Raw genomic sequence first — 23,608 nt, 5'->3', positions numbered from 1 at the left:
GGTTCTATTCAATTGGTCCTAGATTTATGGTCTATGCAAAGTGACCCAGTGGAATTACAAGTGACTGCACAGCATGAATATACAAACAGTAGTTTATGGCAAAAACAACAAAGCCAAAATATACCTCTAGAATGTTGGTCTAGGAAACTCTCTTTATCTGGAACTCACTATACCTCTTTTGAAAAGCAGTCATTAGCTGCATATCAGGCTTTGGTAGAGACTGAACAGCTGAGTTTAGGCCATGAGGTAAAACTAAGGCCTGGAATCCTAATTATGACCTAGGTAATGAGTACCCCATCTTCTCATAGAATTAGACATGCACAGGAATTAATCCATAATTAAATGAAAGTGGTATATTCAAAATAGATCTAAAACAGGCAAAAGTGGAGTTTCTGCTTTATATGAACCTAATATAGATACTGAGGGAAATGATATGCTCTCTGCACCAAAGCAATAGTTGTTACAGTCCTTGGTAAAATAGAATGAGGTATATGAAGCATTAGCTGAAGAACAAAAGAGACATTATGGTTAATGATAAGACAGCGAAATATTTGGGCCACGAAAGACATTGGAAAGCAGTAACCTATAACCCATGTGCTAAGCAGACTTTGGGAAGTGCTGGGATGGGTGGAAGTAGTCAATATGCTGAATTTATGGCAGTACACCAAGCTATCAAAACAGAACAAGGAGGACAGTGTCATATATTCATTGATTCATGGGCAGTAGCTAATGGGTTAGCTACATGGATGCCTATGTGGAAAAATCAAAATGAGGAAGCTCATGGCAAAGAAGTCTGGGACAAAAAATTATGGGAAGATATATGGGACTTGTCTTCAGTTATTAATTTATCAGTTTTTCATGTAGATGCTCACATGGCCCTCACCATGCCAGAAGGTCAGTACAATGCACATGCTAGTCAATCGACTAGCAAAGATTTCTACTCAATGTATTGTCCCTACTCTGACACCAACAGATGATCTGGTACTAGCAAAATTAATCCAACCAACAGCCAAGGATTTTGGGGTCGAGGCCACACACCAGTGGGCACAAGACCGAGGTGTTAGTACCTCTCATTCGTTGATAAAACAAATAACAGAAGAATGATTTATGTGTCAGTTGGAAAAGGAATGAACTGTTCCTTGGGTAGTTACAGAAGAGATAGAAAGAGGGAACAGACTAGCCCCAATTTGGCAAACAGATTACATTGTACCCCTATCCCAAGATAAAGGATTCAAATTTATATGTACTTTGTTGACACCTGTTCAGGTATACTAGTGGTTTGCCCCTATAAGAATGAGACAAAAAAAAAAAAAAACACCTGTAAAACTTTAGACATCATAAGTCTATTTTATGGAACTCCAATGCAGATTCAGAGCAACAATGGGTCACATTTCAAAGCTAATGAAATGAAGAGATATTATGTATTAAACAACATAACACAGATATATCATATTCCAAATTATCCACAAGTGCCTGGGTAAATTGAAAGAGTGAATAGATTATTGAAAAAACAGTTAAGGAAGTTAAGTTCTAATAACTCTTATCAGAGTTGGAAAGATAATGTGTTCATTGCTTTACATAACTTGCATAATAGACCATTGGGAGGAAGTACACCTGTAGCCAGAATGATGACTCCAAATCTGCAAATTAGAAAACAACAAAAACTTAAGATCCCAAATGTTGAGTGTTAGCCTGTATTGTGTTCAGGAACACCTGGTTCTGCAGGATATGATCTACATTGTTTAGAAGAATTTTGGTCGGATAGGAAAGAAATTAGAACAATCTCTACTGGAATATGTAGGAGAATCCCTAAGAATGATTTGGGTGGATATTACCTAAATCAGGATTAGCAGCTCGAGGAATACATATATTGCCTGGACTGAGAGATTCTAACTGTCAAGGAGAAATTATTGTGACATTACCAAATTTACGTGATGAAACCATACAGTTTTGTAAAAATGATAGAAAAGTTCAAGTGATTATTATTCCTTTGAAATAAGACCACTTATGAAAACTGACCCTCTTTCTGAAATAACTAGCACAGGAACTGAAGGATTGGGTTCTATTTTTAGAATAAAATTGGGAGCTAAAGTATGTGTAAAACGCAAGCCAGACAACATTCCAAAGACTGTGAAAATTATAACAAATACCATCACTGCTATTGACTCAGGAGAGGATGATTACCAAATTGTACCCTTAACTCATGTATTCTACCATGAATAAGGCTACGATAATGGGTTCATGGACTCCAGAACTATAGCTGAACCTCTATCTACCCTGCTTCTGGTTGTTGTTTCCTTTTTTCTTTTTTTCTTTTTATCTGTTATTCTGTTTATCTGTTTATCTTTTTATCTGTTTTCTAGATTTGTTTCCTATAGGCTTAGTTCTCTCCACCTGAAGATGCTTGATCACTTAAGTCAGATGTCACCCCCCTCCATGACTATGCTGTGTCATGACTGTGCTGTGTCATCTCTGAACCTGAAGGTGACCAAAGTACAAATGCCAACTAAGGAACTGATCTGTCAAATGGGACCTGTTGGGGTCCCAACTCTGCATACAATCTCATCAGGAAGTAGCTATGGAAGAAGAGACCTTCACCCCATACCCCAAGATTTTGGGCCCCATTTGTTCAAGAAGGGGAGTAATGGGGTGTGTGTGCTCAAACACCACCCTAAGATATTGTTTTATGTGCTCATTTTGTATGATCCCTATTATATTGTTGTAAAGTTCTGTATATACCAGTTGCCCCACCCATGTAATAAATATGAAAGATCTTGGGGCGGAGTGTAATGGTAATTTAAATTGGAAAATCTTTCCTATTAATTAATAGTCTCATTAAATCACCTGGAAGCCTAAGTCACATGTGGTGGGAGGAGATTGCTGAACAGGTAGAACAGGAAGGGTGGAGCAGAACTAGGAGGAAGTGAATGAGTGTAGTCAGGACAGAGGGGAGAGAATCCAGGCAGGTGTATGCTGCAAGGCTCAGGCTTGTGAGTGTTGGCTTGTGAGAAGGCCCTGGCTGAGGTGGAGGGAGGGCTTGGGAATGGCTTCATCCTCTGTGGTGACCATGTTTATTAACTTCTTGGTCCCCATGGTGGATTTTGCTTTCTGGTTCTGGGATTTGGCTTTCTGGTGTCCAAATAAATGTTTTTCTTCTGCTTTCTATGTGGAGAGTCTTTTATGTTTTGTGATTGAGAAATGTGCTGGCATATCCATAGTCACCACTAGTGCTGTGATACAGTATCTGAAGGAGTTTGTGGTAGAGGTTAGGTGTATATGTGCTCTCACTCCACAAGCTTGGCTCTGTCCTGGAAATCAAAACTTTTAAAAGCAATGAATATTTCAAATTGTTTTCATATGTAATTGTTATTGTTAAATACTATTCAAAAAAGTGACTTCATCCCTATGTCTCCTGTCGAAATGAATTTTATTCAAGAAGGAATTCTTCAATATTTTACTATTATTGGAACCCATTATTTGTTTTAAGGGGATAGATTTTAATCCATTGTTCCCTTAAAGGGAGTATCTTTTTCCGCAGTGAAATGGGAGTAAAATTTCTCCAGAAGAATGTGGAAAAGTGAAAAAGAATTTAAAATTGGCGGATTAGTGTTACTTCTAGGTACAGTATTGTGAAAAAAATAAATAAGTGAATGAATAAACAAAAAATCAAATGAATGAATGAATGAACAAATGAACGAATGAATAAATAATCCCATGGAAAAAAAGTACAAAACTCTCAAGGGAAATTTTGTGAAAGACATTAATTTCTGACTCAACCTATCTTGGCTTCCAAAAACACTATAAAGGATGAAATCTGAAATAATTGAGGAAACAAAGATTTGAGCTTCAGAACATATCAATTCATTAAGGTGGTCCACCTTCCCAGCCACAGAGGGCTTGGTTGAAACAATGCAGTAAAGTTTTATCACAATTCCCATAACTAAATAGAATTTTCTTACAAGACAGAAATTAGACCAGAACCATAATTAAATAGAAAGGGAATGGAGCTAATCCAGAATTGAGTCACAAGATGGAGTTAATGTGATATACTAATGCCCATAATTACTTTCGGGTCATTCAATGAAAGCAGATAATCCATAAAGAAAATACCTTAAGACTGGTTGAAAAGAATACATCATAATCTGTGAAGCTATGGATAAAACACAAAAGTTCCAGGAGTTCAGTCATTTAAATCAACTACGTGGCTGAATCCAGTTGAGTCTTTAGTGTGAATCAACACTGGATATGGGAGATAGGAGGGTTCCCTCATAACTCTTGGTCTCCTACTCCCCTCTTGTCCGTGAAATGACTCTGAGAACTTCAAACGTTCTGAACATCTGAAGTTCTCAGATTTTACCCACTGTTTGGTAGCAGAATCTACCTAAATTCGGAGGAACAGCCTCCAAACATTACTAGTGAGTTGCTCCAAGGGGATCCAGCCCAACATTATTTGTGGAATTAGACAAAGTAGCACGAGAGAATGCCACATATGTACTAATTATAGTTCAAACATCAACAAAACTCACTAATATGACCATGCTAGATTAATATGGATTGATCTTCAGGTCTATTATTCTCAGAACTGGAAGTAATAGCCTGTGCTGCAGAAAAAACCTTGCCTCTGGAATCCTGTTGATTCGTTGTCTGTTTCTGGGTATTTCTGTCTGGCTTCAGGAGGATCATATAACATTTGGGAATAAAAATGCATCCCAGTAACCCAAAACTGGAGGCTAAGATGGAGAAGATCTCCACAATCACCATGGCCTTCCCTTTGGCGCTTTGATATGTAGGGAGAAAAGTGGCCCAGACACTGCAAAACATTAGCATGCTAAAAGTGATGAACTTGGTTTCATTGAAGATATCAGGTAGGTTCCTGGCCAAAAAAGCTACAGTAAAACTTCCCAGGGCCAGAAAGCCCATGTAACCTAGGATGCAGTAAAATGCAAAGTCAGAGCCCTCATTACATCTAAGGATTATGTGGCCAGATTCAGAGTGTGCATCTGCTTCTGGAAAGGGGGGAGAGGTTCCCAACCAGATGCCACTTGGATGGCTGAGCAGATGAGAACAACATAGTTGGACACTCTAGAATTTATGAACATCCGCATCCTGCTCCCTGGCCTTACAACCTTGAAAGCCAGAACCACTATGATGGTTTTGGCCAAAATGGAGGAAACAGCTACTGTGAACACAACTGCAAACACTGTTTGTCGGAGGAGACACGTGGCAGGAGTAGGTTGGCCTATGAAGAGCATGGAGCAGAGGAAACAGAAGGCCAGGGAGATGAGGAGAGTGTAACTGAGAGTCCGATTATTGGCTTTGACTATGGGAGTTTCTTGGAACTTCACAAAGACCCACAAAATGAGAGCTGTCAGTAAAGAGAAGGAAACAGCTACAGAGGCCAAAGTCACCCCCACAGGTTCTTTCAGATTTAGGAAGGTGACAAGTTTTGGGAGGCAGCGATCTCTCTGCTCATTTGGATATTCATCTTCTGGGCACTTCGTACACTGCTCTGCACCTGCAGGAGACAAACAGGAGCTCAGTGTTCATTTTAAGAATTATCCCCATGCCCAGATACAGGAAGTGGTCAAAAGAGTTGCAACAATTCCTTCTGCCTCCACAGCATGCAAAACTCCCTTCCCTCTGTTGAAAAACCATGTCCTTGGTAAGTTACATGATGCCCAAGGCTGGGCACACTCTACTTATGTTCTTTATTATTGGTTGAGCTGAAATCACATTGATTCTCTGTATTCATTTACTTAACTGATGATACTTGTTGCTTTTACTACAATATTTAGTGCAATATTGTCTTAGTACAACAAACTTAGAAACCAGAATCTTTCATTATCAAATGTGAAGATTGCTTCTGTGTGTGTTGTCTTTGTAACAACAATTCTCCCTGGAGGTTGTCTGCATTAATCTTTCCTCATTCTTCCAGCTCCCTGGACGCCTGCTCCCACAGATAATTGCATTCATTTGACACATATTATGAAATTGCCTCCTATGTGTATGTTCCTGTTGTCTCCTCCATTGGCATGAAAGCTTCTTGAATCAGGGCATACTTCTTCTTCATACTAAACAGTGATGGACTGCTGGATTGATGATTTCATGAATTGCTGTCAGATTTCTTATAGGGGAGACTTCTTTTATTTTTTAAGTAACGCTCCTCACGTTAATCCTCAAGAAACTGATGCCATTCCCCAAATATTCAACAGTGAATTCAATTAATCTTTAATATTGCAGTCTTATTAGTTAACTTAAAACCAGATTCTCATTGGATAATAGATTGAATTACTTTTCACTTGTTTTTAGAATAGTAGATTGACTCTATTTGAACCCTTTCATTCAGATCTATGAGATTTTCTTATATTTTACCCCGAAGAGAGCACCCTAGAACAATTCTCTGCTGTCAGCAGGCTGTCTTTTCCCCAGACATCCCTGTGCTCCTCATTGCTTCTCTCTATCTGTTCCATGATTTTTATAACTCGAATATTTCAGGCCAAACAGACCTTTGAATTTCCTCTTTGATATCAGAGTTGGAAATTCAAACAGATTTGTCTTTTTGGATGTCACAAATCTCCACAGAAATCCTGTTATTTTATGATTCGTTTTCAATAAGTAGGTGGCATTATGAATAGGACACAGAAGTTGGAGTCTGGAATGTCTGAGTTAAAATTCTCCCTCAAACATTTACTAGCTGTGTGACCCTGGGAACGTCACTTCGGGTTGTCCATCTTAGTTTTCTCATCAGTGAAATGAGAATAATAATAGCACTCACCTCACAGAGTTATTGTGAGGTTCAAATGAGAGAGCATATAAAGCACAAAATTGAAGGGCTATAATGCTGGTTATAATAACAATTATCGTCATGATCATCTTCACTTCAAGAAACTACCCTCCGTGCCAAGGAGAGATCCGTGTCTACTTCATTACTAAAGAGAATCCTGGATTAGCAACATCACAGGTCAGCAGCTATAAAGATCATTATTGCATACAAACTTGGAATGCAAGGTCTATGAACCAAGGTAAGCCAGATGTGGTCATACAGGAGATGGAAAGATTAAGCATTGATATTTTGAGTGTCAGTAAACTTAAGTGGATGTGAATGGTGACCATTCAATATATTACTGTGGCAAGAATCAATTAGAATAAATGGAGTAGCCCTTCTAGTTAGTAAAAGGGTGAGGAAAGCAGTACTGAACTGTAATCTCAAAAATGACAGAATGATATCAGTTCAAATCCAAGAAAAACCAATCAACAAACAGTAATTCAAATCTATGCTCTAATCACTGATGCTAAAGAGACCAAAGTCGATCAGTTCTGTGAAGACCTGCATCATCTTCCTAAGTGGCAAAAATGTGCATAAGTACCATACAACGAATATATTAATGTCACTAATAACCATGATGGTGTAGTTACTGATCTACAGCCATAGGTCCTGGAGAATGAAGTCAAGTGGACCTTAAGAAGCATTGCCAACAGTGAGGCTAGTGGAGGTGATGGAATTCCAGCTGAGCTATTTAAAACACTAAAAGATGATGCTGTTAGAGTCCTGTTCACAATATTCCAGTTACTTTGAAAAACTTAGCAGGCCATGAGGCTGGAAAAGAAGAGTTTAGATCCCAGTCCATAAGGAGAGAAAATCCCTGAAGTTGAGAGGTAGGGGAAAGGCCACAAGATGCAACTTCATGTTTCCCTACTCCCTTTTTTAGAAGGAATTTCCAGCTGCCAATCTTATCATTATAGTTCAATATCATAATGAATAAGCATATGCAGTTTCTCGTAGCCTTCTTCCTTATATGAGATCAAAAACGTTCCTCAAATGTTTCTTTTCAACATATTTAAATGAGAAGCCTTCCTTCTTTTCATTAAAATACCCGTTCAATGACTTCAAGTAACATGTATTTCTTATTTCTTTTATACTCTTCCCATAATTTTTATTTTACTTCCTCTATTCCTAAGGTCTATATATTTCAATTATATCCCAGATCATCTATAGAAATGAATTCCTCTTTTAGCCAAAAGGTTTTTACCCAAAACCAATGATTTACTAAACTTTTTCTTCCTAAGCTGCATAGTTAATTTCAATTCAAGTGACTTTTCTGCTACTTTATCCATAGTAAACAAACTGTGTTGAATTATGGTTTGTTTAATTGCAATGATGATATTTTATAAAGATCAAAGCACCTCCTATCTCTCCCGCTATCCCAGAAGGGGAGAGAGACCTAAACTACACAAAACTAGTTCTAATGTACTGAAGAAGCTTGTGTAGCAAATCCCTTCATAAATTCATCAAAATATTCTTAGCAATTAATTGTTCAGTCATTTTTTTCAGTCCCAAATAATTCTTTATGACTCTATTTGGGCTTTTCTTGACAAAGATAATGTAGTGCTTTGTCACTTTCTTCTCCAGATCATTTTACAGATGAGGAAACTGAGGCAAAAAAGATTAAGTGACTTGCCCAGGATCTTACAGCAAGTGAGTGTCTGAGGCCAGATGTGAACTCCAGGCCCAGCACTCTATCCATTGTGCCACCTATATTCCCTTCTCAGCAATAACAAACCACTAGTAAGGGCTCTGAGTTCTCCCAGTCCCAGCTAACAGTTTACAAAAATCTAATCTATTCAAATATTAATTGAAATATATTGTGTCATTCACAGTGGTAACAAAGGATTTTTTCCAGATTCGTTTATACTTTCTTCTTTTTTTATTTACTTACTCTTCACTCTTCAGGACCTAGGTAGAGTTAATATTCTGTAATTCACATTTTTCAGTTCCTAATGGCATATCTTATAGTGGCCTGCATTTAAAAAATAATAAATTGATTTTATTCAAGGACAATATGAAGCTTGATCCAAAAATACCTGAAGGACAAGAACTTATTTTATACTTACTAAACACATTGCCCAGATATCCAATATTGGGCAGGGGGGAGGGGCACCTGCATGGACAGAGTGCTATTGGGGGAGCAGCAAACAGTATATCCTTGATAGAAACGCTTTCTTATTTCAGGAAATGATTGACTAATAAAGTGCATACTGATAATATGTAGGTTCTGCAGGGGTTTTTGGGGGGGAGGGGCTCATCTCACATATAGTTTAGTACTTTTCCATAGACAATAAAAAAGGATTAGGATTCTAACTCTGCTATTGCACTGTCCCCTGGAACTTATTCTAGTTCTCCACAATCATTCAACCTTTAAGGGAAGATTGCACCACCTACTGTAATCCGATGCAATCTTCTGGATAATTGGGGTCCCAGTGTGGATGCCCTTGGGTTGGGAGACCTCCCACTCTTCCAGAGCCAACTTCTTTATTGATTATTTACCTCCTGGAGAGTAGGGTTGCTATTAAACTAATTACAACTTCTGAACTAGAATAAGCACATCTGAATATGACTTGAAAATTCTCCCAAACTGATCTGTGGTCTTCATAAAATCTAGAAATATATTTCTTCAGGTAAAGTGGTTAAGGGTATTGAAAGGTTTATATTGTCTAATAAAAATAAAACCGCATATGAAAAACACTCTCATCAATTAGAGTTTATGTTCAATAACTTATTTATCATTTATTTATATAATTAATATATTTACTAATTTAATAAATTAAAACAATTCTGAAGTGCCACTTCATTAATATTAGATTGGCTAATAGGACAGAAAAGGAAAACAACAAATGTTGGAAGGAGGAAAGTGAGACGTTAATGGACCCTTGGTGGAGCTGTGGACTAATCCAACCACTCTGTAGAGAAATTTCAAACAATGCCCAAATACCATACTACTAGTATTGTAAGCTCAAAGAGATAAAAGCAAATGACCTATATGTACAGAATATTCATAGTAGTTCTCTTCTGGGGCAAAGAAATAGAAATTGAGGGAACGCCCTTCAATTGGGAAAGGGCTGAACAGATTGCACTATGTGATTACGATTGAATACTATCCTACTATAAAAAGAGATGAGCAGGATGCTCTCATAAAAACCTGCAAAGGCTTATATGAAGTGATAAAAAGTGAACTCTACTGTGTGCAAAGTATCAGCAATATCGTAAGATGATAAATTATGAATAATTTAACTATTCTCAGTAATATTCAAGACAACTCTAAAGGACTTATGGTGAAAAATGCTATCCCTACCCAGAGAAATGGCAGATGTTGTGTGAATACAGATTTAAGCTTGTACTATTTTTACTTCATTATTCTCTAGTTGTTTTTTCTTTATGTTTTCGTTCACAATAATATGAAACTGTTTTGAATGACTGCGTATGTATAGCCTGTATTGATTTGCTTTACTTTTCAATGTGGGATGTGGAGAAGAAGGAAAGGAGAGAATTTAGAACTTGAAGTTTTAAGAGAGAATGTTGAAAATTATTTTTACATGTAATTGGGAAAAATACTAAATGGAAACAAAGCTATTCCTCCAGAGTCCCTTATTCATCTTCATATGATCTCTTTCTGAGACACTGACTTTCATGGGGCATGTAGGTGACTGTACAAGAAGACCTGTTGGTTTTTCTCTATGTCAATGGCCACTAAGACGGATGTCCCTGAAGAAACTCACCAATTCCACTGGAGATCTCCCCTTCTGGGCATGGGGAGAAGTCAAAGCAGCAGGCAGCCTTCCCCTCCAAAGGGATCTTCCTGAATCCAGGACCACAACTGTCACTGCATACTCCATGGGGAGCCTAAGATAGTAATAAGGAAGTGGATTACACATTTTTAACTGTGAGGGTTTTGTTGTTTTGTTGTTGTTTTTTTTTTTTTACTGAGGTTTTGAGCCGAAAAATGAAATTATTTTCTCTGTAAACTTGCTTCAGTAGTCCCTGGAAAAAATAGCTAAGTGGCAGTGGAGATAGAGTACTGAGCTTGGACTCAGGAAGACTTGAATTCAAATCGAGCATCACATATTAGCTTTCACGTTCTGGTCAATTAACTTAAGCACTGTTTGCTTCAGTTTACTAAACTTCAAAATGGAATAATACTATCTATGTCACATGGATTTTAGGAGGATGTAATGAGGTTATATTTATAAACCACCTGGCACACATTAAGTACTTAATAAATGTCACTTCTCTTGCCCCTTCCTATTATATATCTTTAAGGGGGAAGAAATTCTTTTCCAAAATGGTAATTTTACTGTTAATTAGGAGAAACTGTCAACTATCATGCCTGGACAAAAAGCTAAGCATACAATTAAAATAAAAAAGGACCCTTTTTAAAAAAAACAATTAAACTATTTTTTTGGTTTTCAGTGTTCTACAGTCACTTCCAAATATCTTAGATTTTCCCCCTCCTTCACCCTCTTTCCCCCTTCCCCCCTACTCCCTCTCCTTGAGGGCATATAATCTTATATAGATTCTACACATACATTCCTGTTAAAAACATTTTCAACTTAGTCATGTTGCACAGAAGAAATAAACTGAATGGGAGAAATCATAAAACAAAACAAAACATAATACAAAACAAAATGGTTTGCTTCATTTTGTCATCCAATTCCATAGTTCTTCCCCTGGATGTGAAAGGTGTTTTGCCTCAAGAGTCTATTGAGAATTTTTTAGGTCTTTGCCTTGCTGTGAAGGACTATGTCTACCAGAAAAATTCCTCGCACACTGTGGTTGTTGCTTTGTACAAAGTTCTCCTGGTTCTGCTCCGTTCACTCAGCATCAGTTCATATAAGTCTTTACAAGCCTCTCTGAAGTCTTCCTGTTCATCATTTCTTATAATAAATAGTATTCCATTACATTCACATTCTGTATTTTATTCGACCATTCTCCAATTGGTAGGATCCCCTTGATTTCCAGTTTTTGGCCACCACAAAAAGAGCTGCTATAAATATTTTTGTACATGTGGGACCCTTTCCCATTTTTTTGATCTCTTTGGGGCACAGTTCTAGAAGCGATATTGCTGGGTAAAAGGACATGCACATTGTTGTAAACCTTTGGGAAGAGTTACAAATTACTCTCCAGAATAGGTGGGTCAGCTCACAGCTCCACCAACAATGAATTACTGTTTCAACTCTCCCACATGTTCTCTAACATTTATCATTTTCTTGTTTAGTCATGTTAACCAATCTGATAGGTATGACGTGGTACCTCAGAGTTGTTCTGATTTGAATTTCTCTAATCAATAGTGATTTAGAGTATTTTTTCACATAACTATTGGCAGTTTTAATTTCTTCCTTTGAACACTGCTTGTTCATAACCTTTGGCCATTTGGGGAATGGCTTGTATTCTTTTGCATATGACTCTGTTCTTTATATATTTTAGAAATGAGGCCTTTATCACAGACCCTAGGTGCAAAAAATCTTTCCCACTTTTCTGCATCCATGCTAATCTTGATTGCATTGGCTTTGTTTGTGCAAAAAACTTTTCAATTTAATATAGTCAAAATTATCCATTTTGCACTTTATAATGTTCTCTGTCTCGTTTAGTCAAAAATTTCTCCATTCTCTGTAAATCTGACAAATAGACTATTCCTTGTTTCCCTAATTTGTTTACAGTATCAATCTTTATACCTAGATCATGTATCCATTTGAACTTTATTCTTGTGTACAGTGTCAGGCATTGCTCTATGCCCAGTTTCCATCACCCTATTATCCAGTTTTCCCAGCAATTTCTGTCAAACGTTGAGTGCTTATGTTATAAGCTGGAGTCCTTGGGTTTATCAAACAGTAGATTGCTATATTCATACACTACTGTGTCTTGAGTACCTAACATATTCCAGTGGTCTACCCCTCTGTTTCTTAGCCAGTACCGAGTGGTTTTGATGATTGCTGTTTTGTAATACAATTTGTGATCTGATCGGGCTAGGACACCTTCCCTAGCATTTCTTTTCATCAGTTCCAAAGATATTCTGGACCTTTTGTTCTTCCAGATAAATTTTGCTATTGTTTTTTCTGGCTCTAGAAAACAGTTTTCTGGTAGTTTGATTGATATGGCACTGAATAAGTAAATTAATTTAGGTAAAATTGTCATTTTTTTTATAATGGCAGGTAGACTCCCAGATATTTTATAGTGTCTACTGCAGCTTTAAATGGAATTTTTCTTTCTATCTCTTGCTGTTGGACTTTGTTAGTAATATGTAGAAATGCAGATGATTTATGTGAGTTTGTTTGTAACCTGCAACTTTGCCAAAGTTGTTTATTATTTCAAGTAGCTTTTTACTTTATTCTCTGGGATTCCCAAAGTGTATCATCATATCATTTGCAAAGAGTGATAACTTAGTTTCTTCTTTGGCTATTCCAATTCCTTCAGCTTCTTCTTCTTTTCTTATTACTACAGCTAACATTTCTAACACCATATTGAATAACGCTGATGATAATGGACATTTTTGTTTCACCCCTGATCCAACTGGAAATGCATCTAACTTATCCCCATTGCATATAATGTTTGCTGATGGTTTTAAGTCTATACTGATTACTATTTTATGGAAGCCTCCATTTATTCCTATACTCTGCAGTCTTTTGAAGAGGAATGGGTGTTGTATTTTGTCAAAAGCTTTTTCAGCATCTATGGAGATAATCATGTGGTTTCTGTTAGGTTTGTTATCGATATGATCAATAACGCAACGGTTTTTCTAATACTGAACCAGCCCTGCATTCCTGGTATGATTCCTACCTGGTATGAATCCATCATAAATATATTATTCTTGTGATAAGTGGCTGTATTCTTATTGCTAATAACTTATTTGAAGTTTTTGTATCTGTATTCGTTAGACAAACGGCTAGAATTTCCTTTCTCTGTTTTGACTCTTCCTGGTTTAGGTATCAGAATCATATTTGTATCATAAAAATAATTTGGTAAGACTCCTTCAACAATTTTCCCAAATAGTCTATATAGTAATGGAGTTAACTGTTCTTAAATGCTTGAAAGAATTCACTTGTAAATCCATCTGGCCCTGGAGATATTTTCCTAGGGCGTTCATTGATGGCTTGTTCAATTTCACTTTCTGAGATGGGGTTGTTGAAATATTCAACTTCCTCTTTTGTTAATCTGGGCAATTTATATTTTTGAAAATAATCTGAGGATCTCCTAGCAGGATAAGGTACCGGGCAATGAAGTCCTTGCTCGAGCTGAACTGGCAAGTATTCAAACTATGCTTCAGAGAACGCAGCTCTGATGGGCTGACCATGTTGTTCGAATGCAAAATGTGCACTTGCCAAAAAGACTTTATTATGGAGAACTTGCATGGGGTAGGCAACCACATGGTGGCCAGAAGAAATGATACAAGGACACTCTCAAGGTCTCTCTCAAGAATTTTGGATTTCACTGTGCAACATGGGAGACTCTGGCACAAGACCACTCAGCATGGCATACCAACATAAGAAAAGGTGTTGCGCTTTATAAGCAAAGTAGAATTGAGATAGCACAAGGTAAAAAGATGGCACAAAGTAAAAAGACAACACAAAGGATGTGCAAATTTGGAGTATCTACTTCAAATATTCACACGGACTATCTGTACACAATATGTGGTAGAACATTCTGAGCTCTTACTGCTCTGATTAGCCACAGGCATATACACTGAAACTTCATTTTATTATGGTGATGCCATTTTGGTCCTCTTTGAGAATTAAGGACAACAACCAACCAGTATCTACCTAAAACCGTCATCAAGAACTCTATGTAATGGGGATAAGCTAGAAGCATTTCCAATAAGATTGGGGATGAAACAAAGATTCCATTACCAGTACTGCTATTCAATATAATATTAGGAACATTAGCTTTAGCAATAAGAGAAGAAATAGAAGTTGAAGGAATCAGAGTAGGCAAAGAAGAAATCAAGCTATCACTCTGTAGATGCTATGATGATATACTTAGAGAATCAAGTAAAAATGACGTGAAATAATTTGCAACTTTAGCAAAGTGGCAGGATGTAAAATAAACCCACAAAAAACATCAATATTTCTATAGATTACTAAGAAAGCCTAACAAGAGATAGAAAGAGAAATTCCATTTAAAGTTACTGCAGATATGATAAAATATTTGGAAATCTACCTACTAAAACAAACCTAGGAAGTATATGAACACAATTATGAAACATTTCTCATCCAAATAAAGTTAGATCTAAATAATTGGGAAAATTTCAGTTGCTTACGAGTACGCCAAGCTAATGTAAGAAAAATGACAAGTCTACCTAAATTAATTTACTTATTCAGTGCCATAGCAAGCAAATTACCAAAAATTATTTTATAGAGCTAGAAAAAATAATAGCAAAATTTATCGGGAAGAACAAAAGGTCCAGAATATATTGGGAATTAATGAAAAGAAATGCTAGGTAAGGTGGCCTAGCCATACCAATCCTAAATTCTATTACAAAGTTATAATCACCGAAACTACTTGGTACTGGTTAAGAAACAGAGTGGTGGATCACTGGAATAGATTAGGTGCACAAGACATAGTAGTGAATCACTGTCACAATGAACTGTTTAATAAATCCAAAGACTCCAGCTTCTAGCACAAGAACTCACTTTTTAACAAAAACTTCTAGGAAAATCGAAAAATGGTATGGGAGAAATTAGGCATAGACCAACAGCTCACACCATGTACCAAGTAAATCCAAAATGGGTACATGTATGTGATTTAAATATAAAGGCTGATATTATAGGCAAATTAGGAAAGTAAGGAATAGTTTACCTGTCACATATATGGCGAATGGAAGAATTGATGATCAAACAAGAAATATAAAACATTATGAAATTCAAAATGGATAGTTTTGATTACATCATTATGAAAAGTTTTTGCCCAAAGCCAATGCAACCAGATTTAGGCAGGAAGCAGAAAACTGGGAATGAATTTTTACAACCAGTTTCCCTGATGAAGTCTCCAGTTCTAAAATATAGAGAGAACTGAGTTGAATTTTAAGAATACAAGTCGTTCCCCAATTAATAAGTTGTCAAAGGATACGAACAGTTTTCGGAGGAAGAAATTAAAGCTATCTAGTCATGTGAAAAAAATGCTCTATATCACTATTGCTTAGACAAAGTAACATCAGAACAACTCTGCAGTAACACATCACACGTATCAGATTGGCTAACATGACAAAACAAAAAAATGATAAACGTTGCAGAAGATGTGGGAAAATTGGAACACTTATTCATTGTCAGTGGAGTTGTGAGCTGATCCAAACATGCTGGAGAGCAATTTGGACCATGTCCAAAAAAGGCTATAAAAATGTGCATGCCCTTTGACCCAGAAAAATCTCTTTTAGATATATAACCTAAAGCGATCATAACAATGAGAAAAGGATGCATGTGTACAAAAATATTTATAGGAGATCTTTTTTTGTGGATGCCAAGGAATTGGAAATTGAAGGATCCCCATTAACTGGGGAATTGCTGAACAAGTTGTAATGGAATGCTATTTTGATATAAGAAATGATGAGCAGGTGGACTTCAGAAAAACCTGGAAAGATTTATATGAACTGATGCTGAGTGAGGTGAGCAGAATCACCAATGTACACAGCAATAGACACGTTGTGTAATAACTGATTTTGATAGACTTAGCTCTTCACAGCAATGAAAGAACCTAAAAAACTCCAAAATACTCGTGATGGAAACTGCCATCCACATCCAGAGAAAGAAATATGGAGTCTGAATGAAGCTCAAAGTGTTCATTTGCTTTCTCTTTTTTTGTTGTTTTATTCTGTTTTGTTTTATTTTCTCTTTCTCATGGTTCTTCCCATTCATTGTAATTTTTCTATACAACAAGACTAATTTGAAAATGTTTAGTAAGAATGCATATGTAGAAGCTATATATGATTGCATGCTGCCTTGGGGATGGGTGAGGAAAGGGAGGCAGAAAAAATTTAAAATTTAGGGAAGTAAATACTGAAAACTAAAAAAACCTAAATAAATTAATTAATTTTTGAAAGCATCCACTGGAAATTTTCAGTTCATAAGTATGTGTCATGTAGACCTCACTTAATAAAGAATTATACCTGTGAATAGAAGAGTAAGGTGTCATTTTATTAATCTTTTATTTCAAACTCCACCAGCCTCCCACCATAACAAATTTGCACATTATGAAAACTAAATCAATTGAGATTTGAGGAAGAGGAAACAGAACATTTGGAAACCTCAATGCCATTTGATTAACCTTGACCTAAAAGTATTCATTGCCTTCAGTCACAAAAGGTTATGGACAATGCTAAGAGCACTGGATTTGTAAAGGATCTTGGGAAAGGCTTGAACTTTGGGATTTCACTTGACTAATCTGTAAAATGAATGGGTAAGTGATCCATTACCTTGGAAATCCCTTAGTGATCTATTATATTGATGATTTCTCCAAATTTTGGAAGCAATTTCTCGAAAATTTGCAGTGCCTTTTCAGTAAGAAATTTGTTTAAAGAAGAGTCAAAAGAGAAAGTTGTCTGTTACTTAGGAAAAGACAATGGCTTCAGAGTTAAAGGACCTGGTTCAAATGGGACTGTGGAGTGGGGAAGGCAAGATAAGAAAGTAACTATAAGGAGTTCCAGGTAAGTAGTCCTCATTCAAAAGAAACAAGAAACAAAAGGACTGGGGATGGAGATAGCACCGAATATATTAAGAAACTATATATTACTATAAGAATGAAAATGACTAAATAGCAGAAAACAATAGAGCAGTATATTATTGCTCCTCAAACAAATCATGAAAGGCATCAGAGCAAACTCTGATGTAGAAATTCGATAAAAAGTGAGTCATTTTTCCAGCTCAGGTTGCCATGGGCTGTTAGACATAGACACTAGACAAAGCTTATGGTCAGGATAATGTCACATAAAATAGAAACCAGGGAAAGAAGAGATCCTACCAGAACTCCATGATGGGAACAGGTTTTCTAGTAGTATTGTCCCTCATACCCACTTTGAGCAAAGAAATACAGGCTGAACTGAATGGGGATGTGTGACCTTGGGCGACCTTCTGGGTCAGGATTTATCTCGTGTTCTACATAGAGTATTAAGAGAGGAGCAGTTTCAACAAACAGCACTATTTTGGTTCTTATCCTTAATGCAGAGCAGTGTCACAGGTCCAGTTTTTATCCCAGTGTCATGCCTGTAGAGGAATAACCTGGGTGATAATCCCATACCCAAGAGAAAACTTCTCTTCTGTTATTGGGAATCAGTAGGGCTTCCTAACTTGTTGGCAAGGGTTGAGCCATTCTACTTTTGCTCAATCAAAAATCCAGGTCAGAAACTTGGAGATCATCCTAATAGAGGAAGGGAGAATGGTAAGAGAAAGCAGTCAGTCTTTATCCAGTATCAGACCATTTTGAGAACTTTGAAATATCCACATTTCAAATTCGATTTAACCATGATATCTTGGAATAAGATAAAACTCAATACCCCAACAAAACAGCCAGAGGACTATTCCAGACTTTCTCTCCAGAAGTGTCCAGAAGTTGGTGCAAACATTAGGCAAGCTCAAAGTAAAGCAGACTGGTAGAATGAGCAAAGCAATAGAAGGGTACCAGAATAAAATGCTATTTGCATAATGGGGAACGTCAAGACAAAAACCCAGAACAAGAGAACTACAGAAAATCTACAAAAGAAAACCTTCAAAGAAAATTATAGATTGAAAACAAACTCAAATAGAATTCCTGGAGAAACTGAAACAAGAGGTGTTTTTTGTTTGCTTGTTTTTAAGAGTTAAACTTTTTTTATCAAAAAAATCCCAGTGGCAGAGGAAAGCTTGGGAAACAAATGAGATATTTCAAAGAAAGTATTGGAAAAGGACTAAACAGGAGACAAAAACATAATTTCCCCAAGAAACAAACTGTGAAAATTAGCATGAACCAGATAGAAGTCACTGACTTTATGAGACCAAAGTAACAGGTTAAACACACTTAGGTCATAAGGTGCACAAGAAAACATTTGTACAAACAAGGAATAGGGTTGACGAGAGGCTGATACAGCCTAGAAAAAATATAGCAAGAGAAAGAATGACAGACTGGAGAGAAAGCACATTAAAGGAATGCTAAGATCTAAGCAAAACAAACTGTAATTGATATACAAAAATATTTCTAGTTGTTTTTGAAGTGGAAAAGAAGGGTAACTTGAGATGGTGTCCACGAATTGAACAATATCTGTCTGAACATGTTATTATACATACATATATATGTGTATATATATACACATATATATGTATACTATGAACAAAGATATGTATATATACATGTACATACATATATACCAAGTATTTATGGATCTGTATATTCACATGTGGGTCTGTGTATGTGTTATGAATTATTATTGCTTTATAAGAAATAATGGAAGCATTCTTTTAGAGAGACCAAGGGAGGTTTAGATGATCTAATGTTACATAAAGTGAGCATAACCAAGAGAACTAATTCTTTTAAAAGAAAGACGTGGAGGAGGAGCCAGAGTAGAAAGATACACATATGCTAGCTCCGAACCCACAGCCCATAAAATACCTGTAAAGATGAACTCCAAACAAATTCTGGAGCAGCAGAAGCCACAGAACAATGGAGAGGAGGAGATTTCTGTTCCAGAGAGCCCTGAAAAACTGACATGAAAGGTCCATCGCGCACCAGACCCAGAGCAGAACCCAGCCCTGCCTTGGCCAGGAGGCACCGAGAGGAGCAGATTCGAGCAGGATTCAGGGGCAGAATCTTCAGCAGCCGCACAGGTTCCTTCACCCACAGGCACCAAAGGTCAGTGAGAGAGTCTTTTGGATTCACCAACAGGGGAGCGGGGTGTCCCCATAACTCAGGCCCCCTTGGGAGGCAGCAGCAGAGGCAGCAGGGGACAGAGGTTCCCCAAGCAGGCAGGAGCTGGTATCCATTGTCGAAGGTCTCAGCATAAACCCCCTGAGGGAACTGAGCCCCGTGAGGCAGCCCTGTTTCCACATGAGCATCTGAACTTAATCTCACACTGAATAGCAGCCCTGCCCCCACCCAAAGCCCTGAGGCTGGGAAGCAGCATTTGAATCTCAGACCCCAATTGCTGACTGGGCAGATCTGGAGGTGAGGTATGTGTGGAGAGGACGCTCAGGAGTCAACTAACCTGCTAGGAAAATTCCCAGAAAAGGGGGAAAAAAATAAAACCATAGAAGGTTACTTTCTTGGTGAACAGATATCTCCTCTCTTCCTTTTGGATGAGGAAGAACAATACCAACCATCAGGGAAAGACATAGAAATCAAGGCTTCTGTATCCCAAACATCCAAAATAAATATTCAATGGGCTCAGGCCATGGAAGAGCTCAAAAAGGACTTTGAAAATCAAGTTAGAGAGGTGGAGCAAAAACTGGGAAGAGAAATGAGAGAGATGCAAGAAAAGCATGAAAAGCAGGTCAACACCCTGCTAAAGGAAACCCAAAAAAATGCTGAAGAAAATAACACCTTGAAAAGGCGGCTAACTCAATTGGCAAAAGAGGTTCAAAAAGCCAATGAGGAGAAGAATGCTTTCAAAAGCAGAATTAGCCAAATGGAAAAGGAGGTTCAAAAGCTCACTGAAGAAAATAGTTCTTTCAGAATTAGAATGGAACAGATGGAGGCTAATGACTTTATGAGAAACCAAGAAATCACAAAACAAAACCAAAAGACTGAAAAAATGGAAGATAATGTGAAATATCTCATGGGAAAAACAGCTGACCTGGAAAATAGATCCAGGAGAGACAATTTAAAAATTATGGGCCTACCTGAAAGCCATGATCAAAAAAGAGCCTGGACATCATCTTCCATGAAATTATCAAGGAAAACTGCCCTGATGTTCTAGAACCAGAGGGCAAAATAAGTATTCAAGGAATCCCCAGATCACTGCCTGAAAGAGATCCAAAAAGAGAAACTCCTAGGAACATTGTGGCCAAATTCCAGAGTTCCCAGGTCAAGGAGAAAATATTGCAAGCAGCTGGAAAGACACAATTCAAGTACTATGGAAATACAATCAGAATAACACAAGATCTACCAGCTTCTACATTAAGGGATAGAAGGGCGTGGAATATGATATTCCAGAAGTCAAAGGAACTAGGACTAAAACCAAGAATCACCTACCCAGCAAAATTGAGTATAATACTTCAGGGGAAAAAATGGTCTTTCAATGAAATAGAGGACTTTCAAGCATTCTTGATGAAAAGACCAGTGCTGAAAAGAAAATTTGACTTTCAAACACAAGAGTGAAGAGAAGCACGAAAAGGTAAACAGCAAAGAGAAGTCATAAGGGATTTACTAAAGTTGAACTGTTTACATTCCTACATGGAAAGACAATATTTGTAACTCTTGAAACTTTTCAGTACCTGAGTAGTGGGTGGTATTACACACACACACACACACACACACACAGAGAGAGAGAGAGAGAGAGAGAGAGAGAGAGAGAGAGAGAGAGAGAGAGAGAGAGAGAGCACAGAGTGAATTGAATAGGATGGGATCTTATCTTCAAAAAATGAAATTAAGCGGTGAGAGAGAAATATATTGGGAGGAGAAAGGGAGAAATGGAATGGGGCAAAGTACCTCTCATAAAAGAGATAAGCAAAAGACTTTTTAGTGGAGGGAAAAAGAGGGGAGGTGAGAGAAAAACATGAAGTTTACTCTCATCACATTCCACTAAAGGAAGGAATAAAGTGCACACTCATTTTGGTATGAAAACCTATCTTACAATACAGGAAAGTGGGGGAGAAGGGGATAAGCAGGGTGGGGGGGATGATGGAAGGGAGGGCAATGGAAGGAGGGAGCAATTTGAAGTCAACACACTTGGGGAGGGACAGGATCAAAAAAGAGAATAGAAGCAATGGGGGGACAGGATAGGATGGAGGGAAATATAGTTAGTCTTACACAACATGACTATTATGGAAGTCATTTGCAAAACCACACAGATATGGCCTATATTGAATTGCTTGCCTTCCAAAGGGAATGGGTGGGGAGGGAGGGATGAAGAGAAGTTGGAACTCAAAGTTTTAGGAACAACTGTCGAGTTCTGTTCTTGCTACTAGGAAATAAGAAATACAGGTAAAGGGGTATAGAAAGTTATCTGGCCCTACAGGACAAAAGAGAAGATGGGGACAATGGAAGGGAGGGATGATAAAAGAGAGGGCAGACTGGTAACAGGGGCAATTAGAATGCTCAGTGTTTTGGGGTGGGGGGAAAGGATAAATGGGGAGAAAATTTGGAACCCAAAATTTTGTGAAAATGAATGTTGAGTTAAATAAAATTTAAAAAAAGACATGGCAAAAACAATTTTGAAAGAATTACAGACTCTAATCGGTGAAATGACCAACCAGGAATCCAGAGGACTGATGATAAAACAGGCTACCCTCTTCCTGATAGGGAGATGAAGAACCCAGAATGCAAAATAAGGCATGAAGGTTTTAGACATGACCAATGTAGAAATTTGTTTTTCTTCTTTATACATAGAGTTTTGCTCTTTTTTTATTCTTAATTTGGAAGAGTTGAAAGGAGATGGAGAAAAATTTAGTTTTTCCTGACTGAAAAAATCATATGCACATACAGACACATGCATGCATACACTCACATATGTGTGTATGTATATACACACCAACATTCTATATGTGTGTGTATATGTATTTATGTTTGCGTGCATCTATATATCTATATCTATACGTGGTCTCTTACCTTTGAATCCCAAAATCCCCACCCTATGCCATCCTCACAAACTGTGAAATCTTCACCATTGGGAGCTTTGGGAACAAACTGCCCCACTTTCACCAGAGCATCAGTCTCATTTGGAAAGAGAAAATAGTTCATAATGGCATATTGAGCCTCAGGGTTTCTATTTTCATCCACAAACACTTGGTCACCAGCACTGTTTTTAAATTGAATGTTCTTCAGGGAGGAGTGCAGCTGAAAGGGAAGAGAAATCTTCATCACTGGGCGGTGTTCAAGGGAAGGGCTCCCTCACATGAGAAATACTGATCTAATTTGTCATCTAATGGAGTTTTGTAGTCTTATTTGGAGGTGGGATAGAATCTAACTTTCTAGTGAGACACATAGAAATGAACAGCTGGAACTCAGAGTATTGCTTACATCCCAGGATCATAGCCTGTTTTACCCTTGACTCCTCACTATCTCTCACCCCCTTTATCTAGTCTATTGCCAAGGTCTGTTGATATCACTTTTGCAACATATCTCAAACATGTCCATCTCCTCTCCTCTGATACTGCCACAACTTGATAACCTCATACCTGGAATATTTAAACGCTTGTAGACCACTGGTGAGTCTGTCTGTTACAAGTCTCTCCTCATTCTAGTCAATCCTCCATTCAGCCACCAAAGAATTATTCTAAAGTGCAGGTCTAACCATGTCACTCTCATAATCAATGAACTCTAGTAGTTGTCTGTCTCCTCCATGTTAAAATATAAAATCTCTGTGGCATTCAAAGCATTTTCTGTACTATCTCCCCTTCCATTTTCCTTGTAGTTTATACCAGTCCTTCTCACCTATGTGTTCACACAGTGGTGCTAGCCTCCTTGCTCCAAGAACAAGAGTTTCCAGCACTTGGCTACAGCAGACATGTTCTCTGACTGTCCTTTATTCCTAGATATCTCTCTTTCTCTCTCTCTCTCCCTCTTTTTTCCCGGCTCTCTGTTTTCTGGCTTCCCTTACTTCCTTCAAGTCCCAACTAAAATCCCACCTTCTAAAGGAAACTTTTTACAATCCATCTTAATTCT

General features: G+C 37.5%; 1 protein-coding gene across 1 annotated transcript in view; it reads right to left on the bottom strand.

The window, feature by feature from the left end:
* Nucleotides 1-4,539: 4,539 nt before the first annotated feature.
* Nucleotides 4,540-23,608, bottom strand: part of LOC140502138 (vomeronasal type-2 receptor 26-like) — a 35,797-nt gene continuing 16,728 nt past the window's right edge. The window contains 4 exon segments of the mRNA XM_072606488.1: nucleotides 4,540-5,039; nucleotides 5,042-5,515; nucleotides 10,555-10,678; nucleotides 22,553-22,780. Of these exon segments, the coding sequence (XP_072462589.1) occupies nucleotides 4,540-5,039; nucleotides 5,042-5,515; nucleotides 10,555-10,678; nucleotides 22,553-22,780 (1,326 nt within the window).

This window comes from Notamacropus eugenii, chromosome 4 (assembly GCF_028372415.1).
Source record: "Notamacropus eugenii isolate mMacEug1 chromosome 4, mMacEug1.pri_v2, whole genome shotgun sequence".
Classification (NCBI taxonomy): domain Eukaryota; kingdom Metazoa; phylum Chordata; class Mammalia; order Diprotodontia; family Macropodidae; genus Notamacropus; species Notamacropus eugenii.
This window is presented reverse-complemented; position numbering and strand designations above follow the sequence as displayed.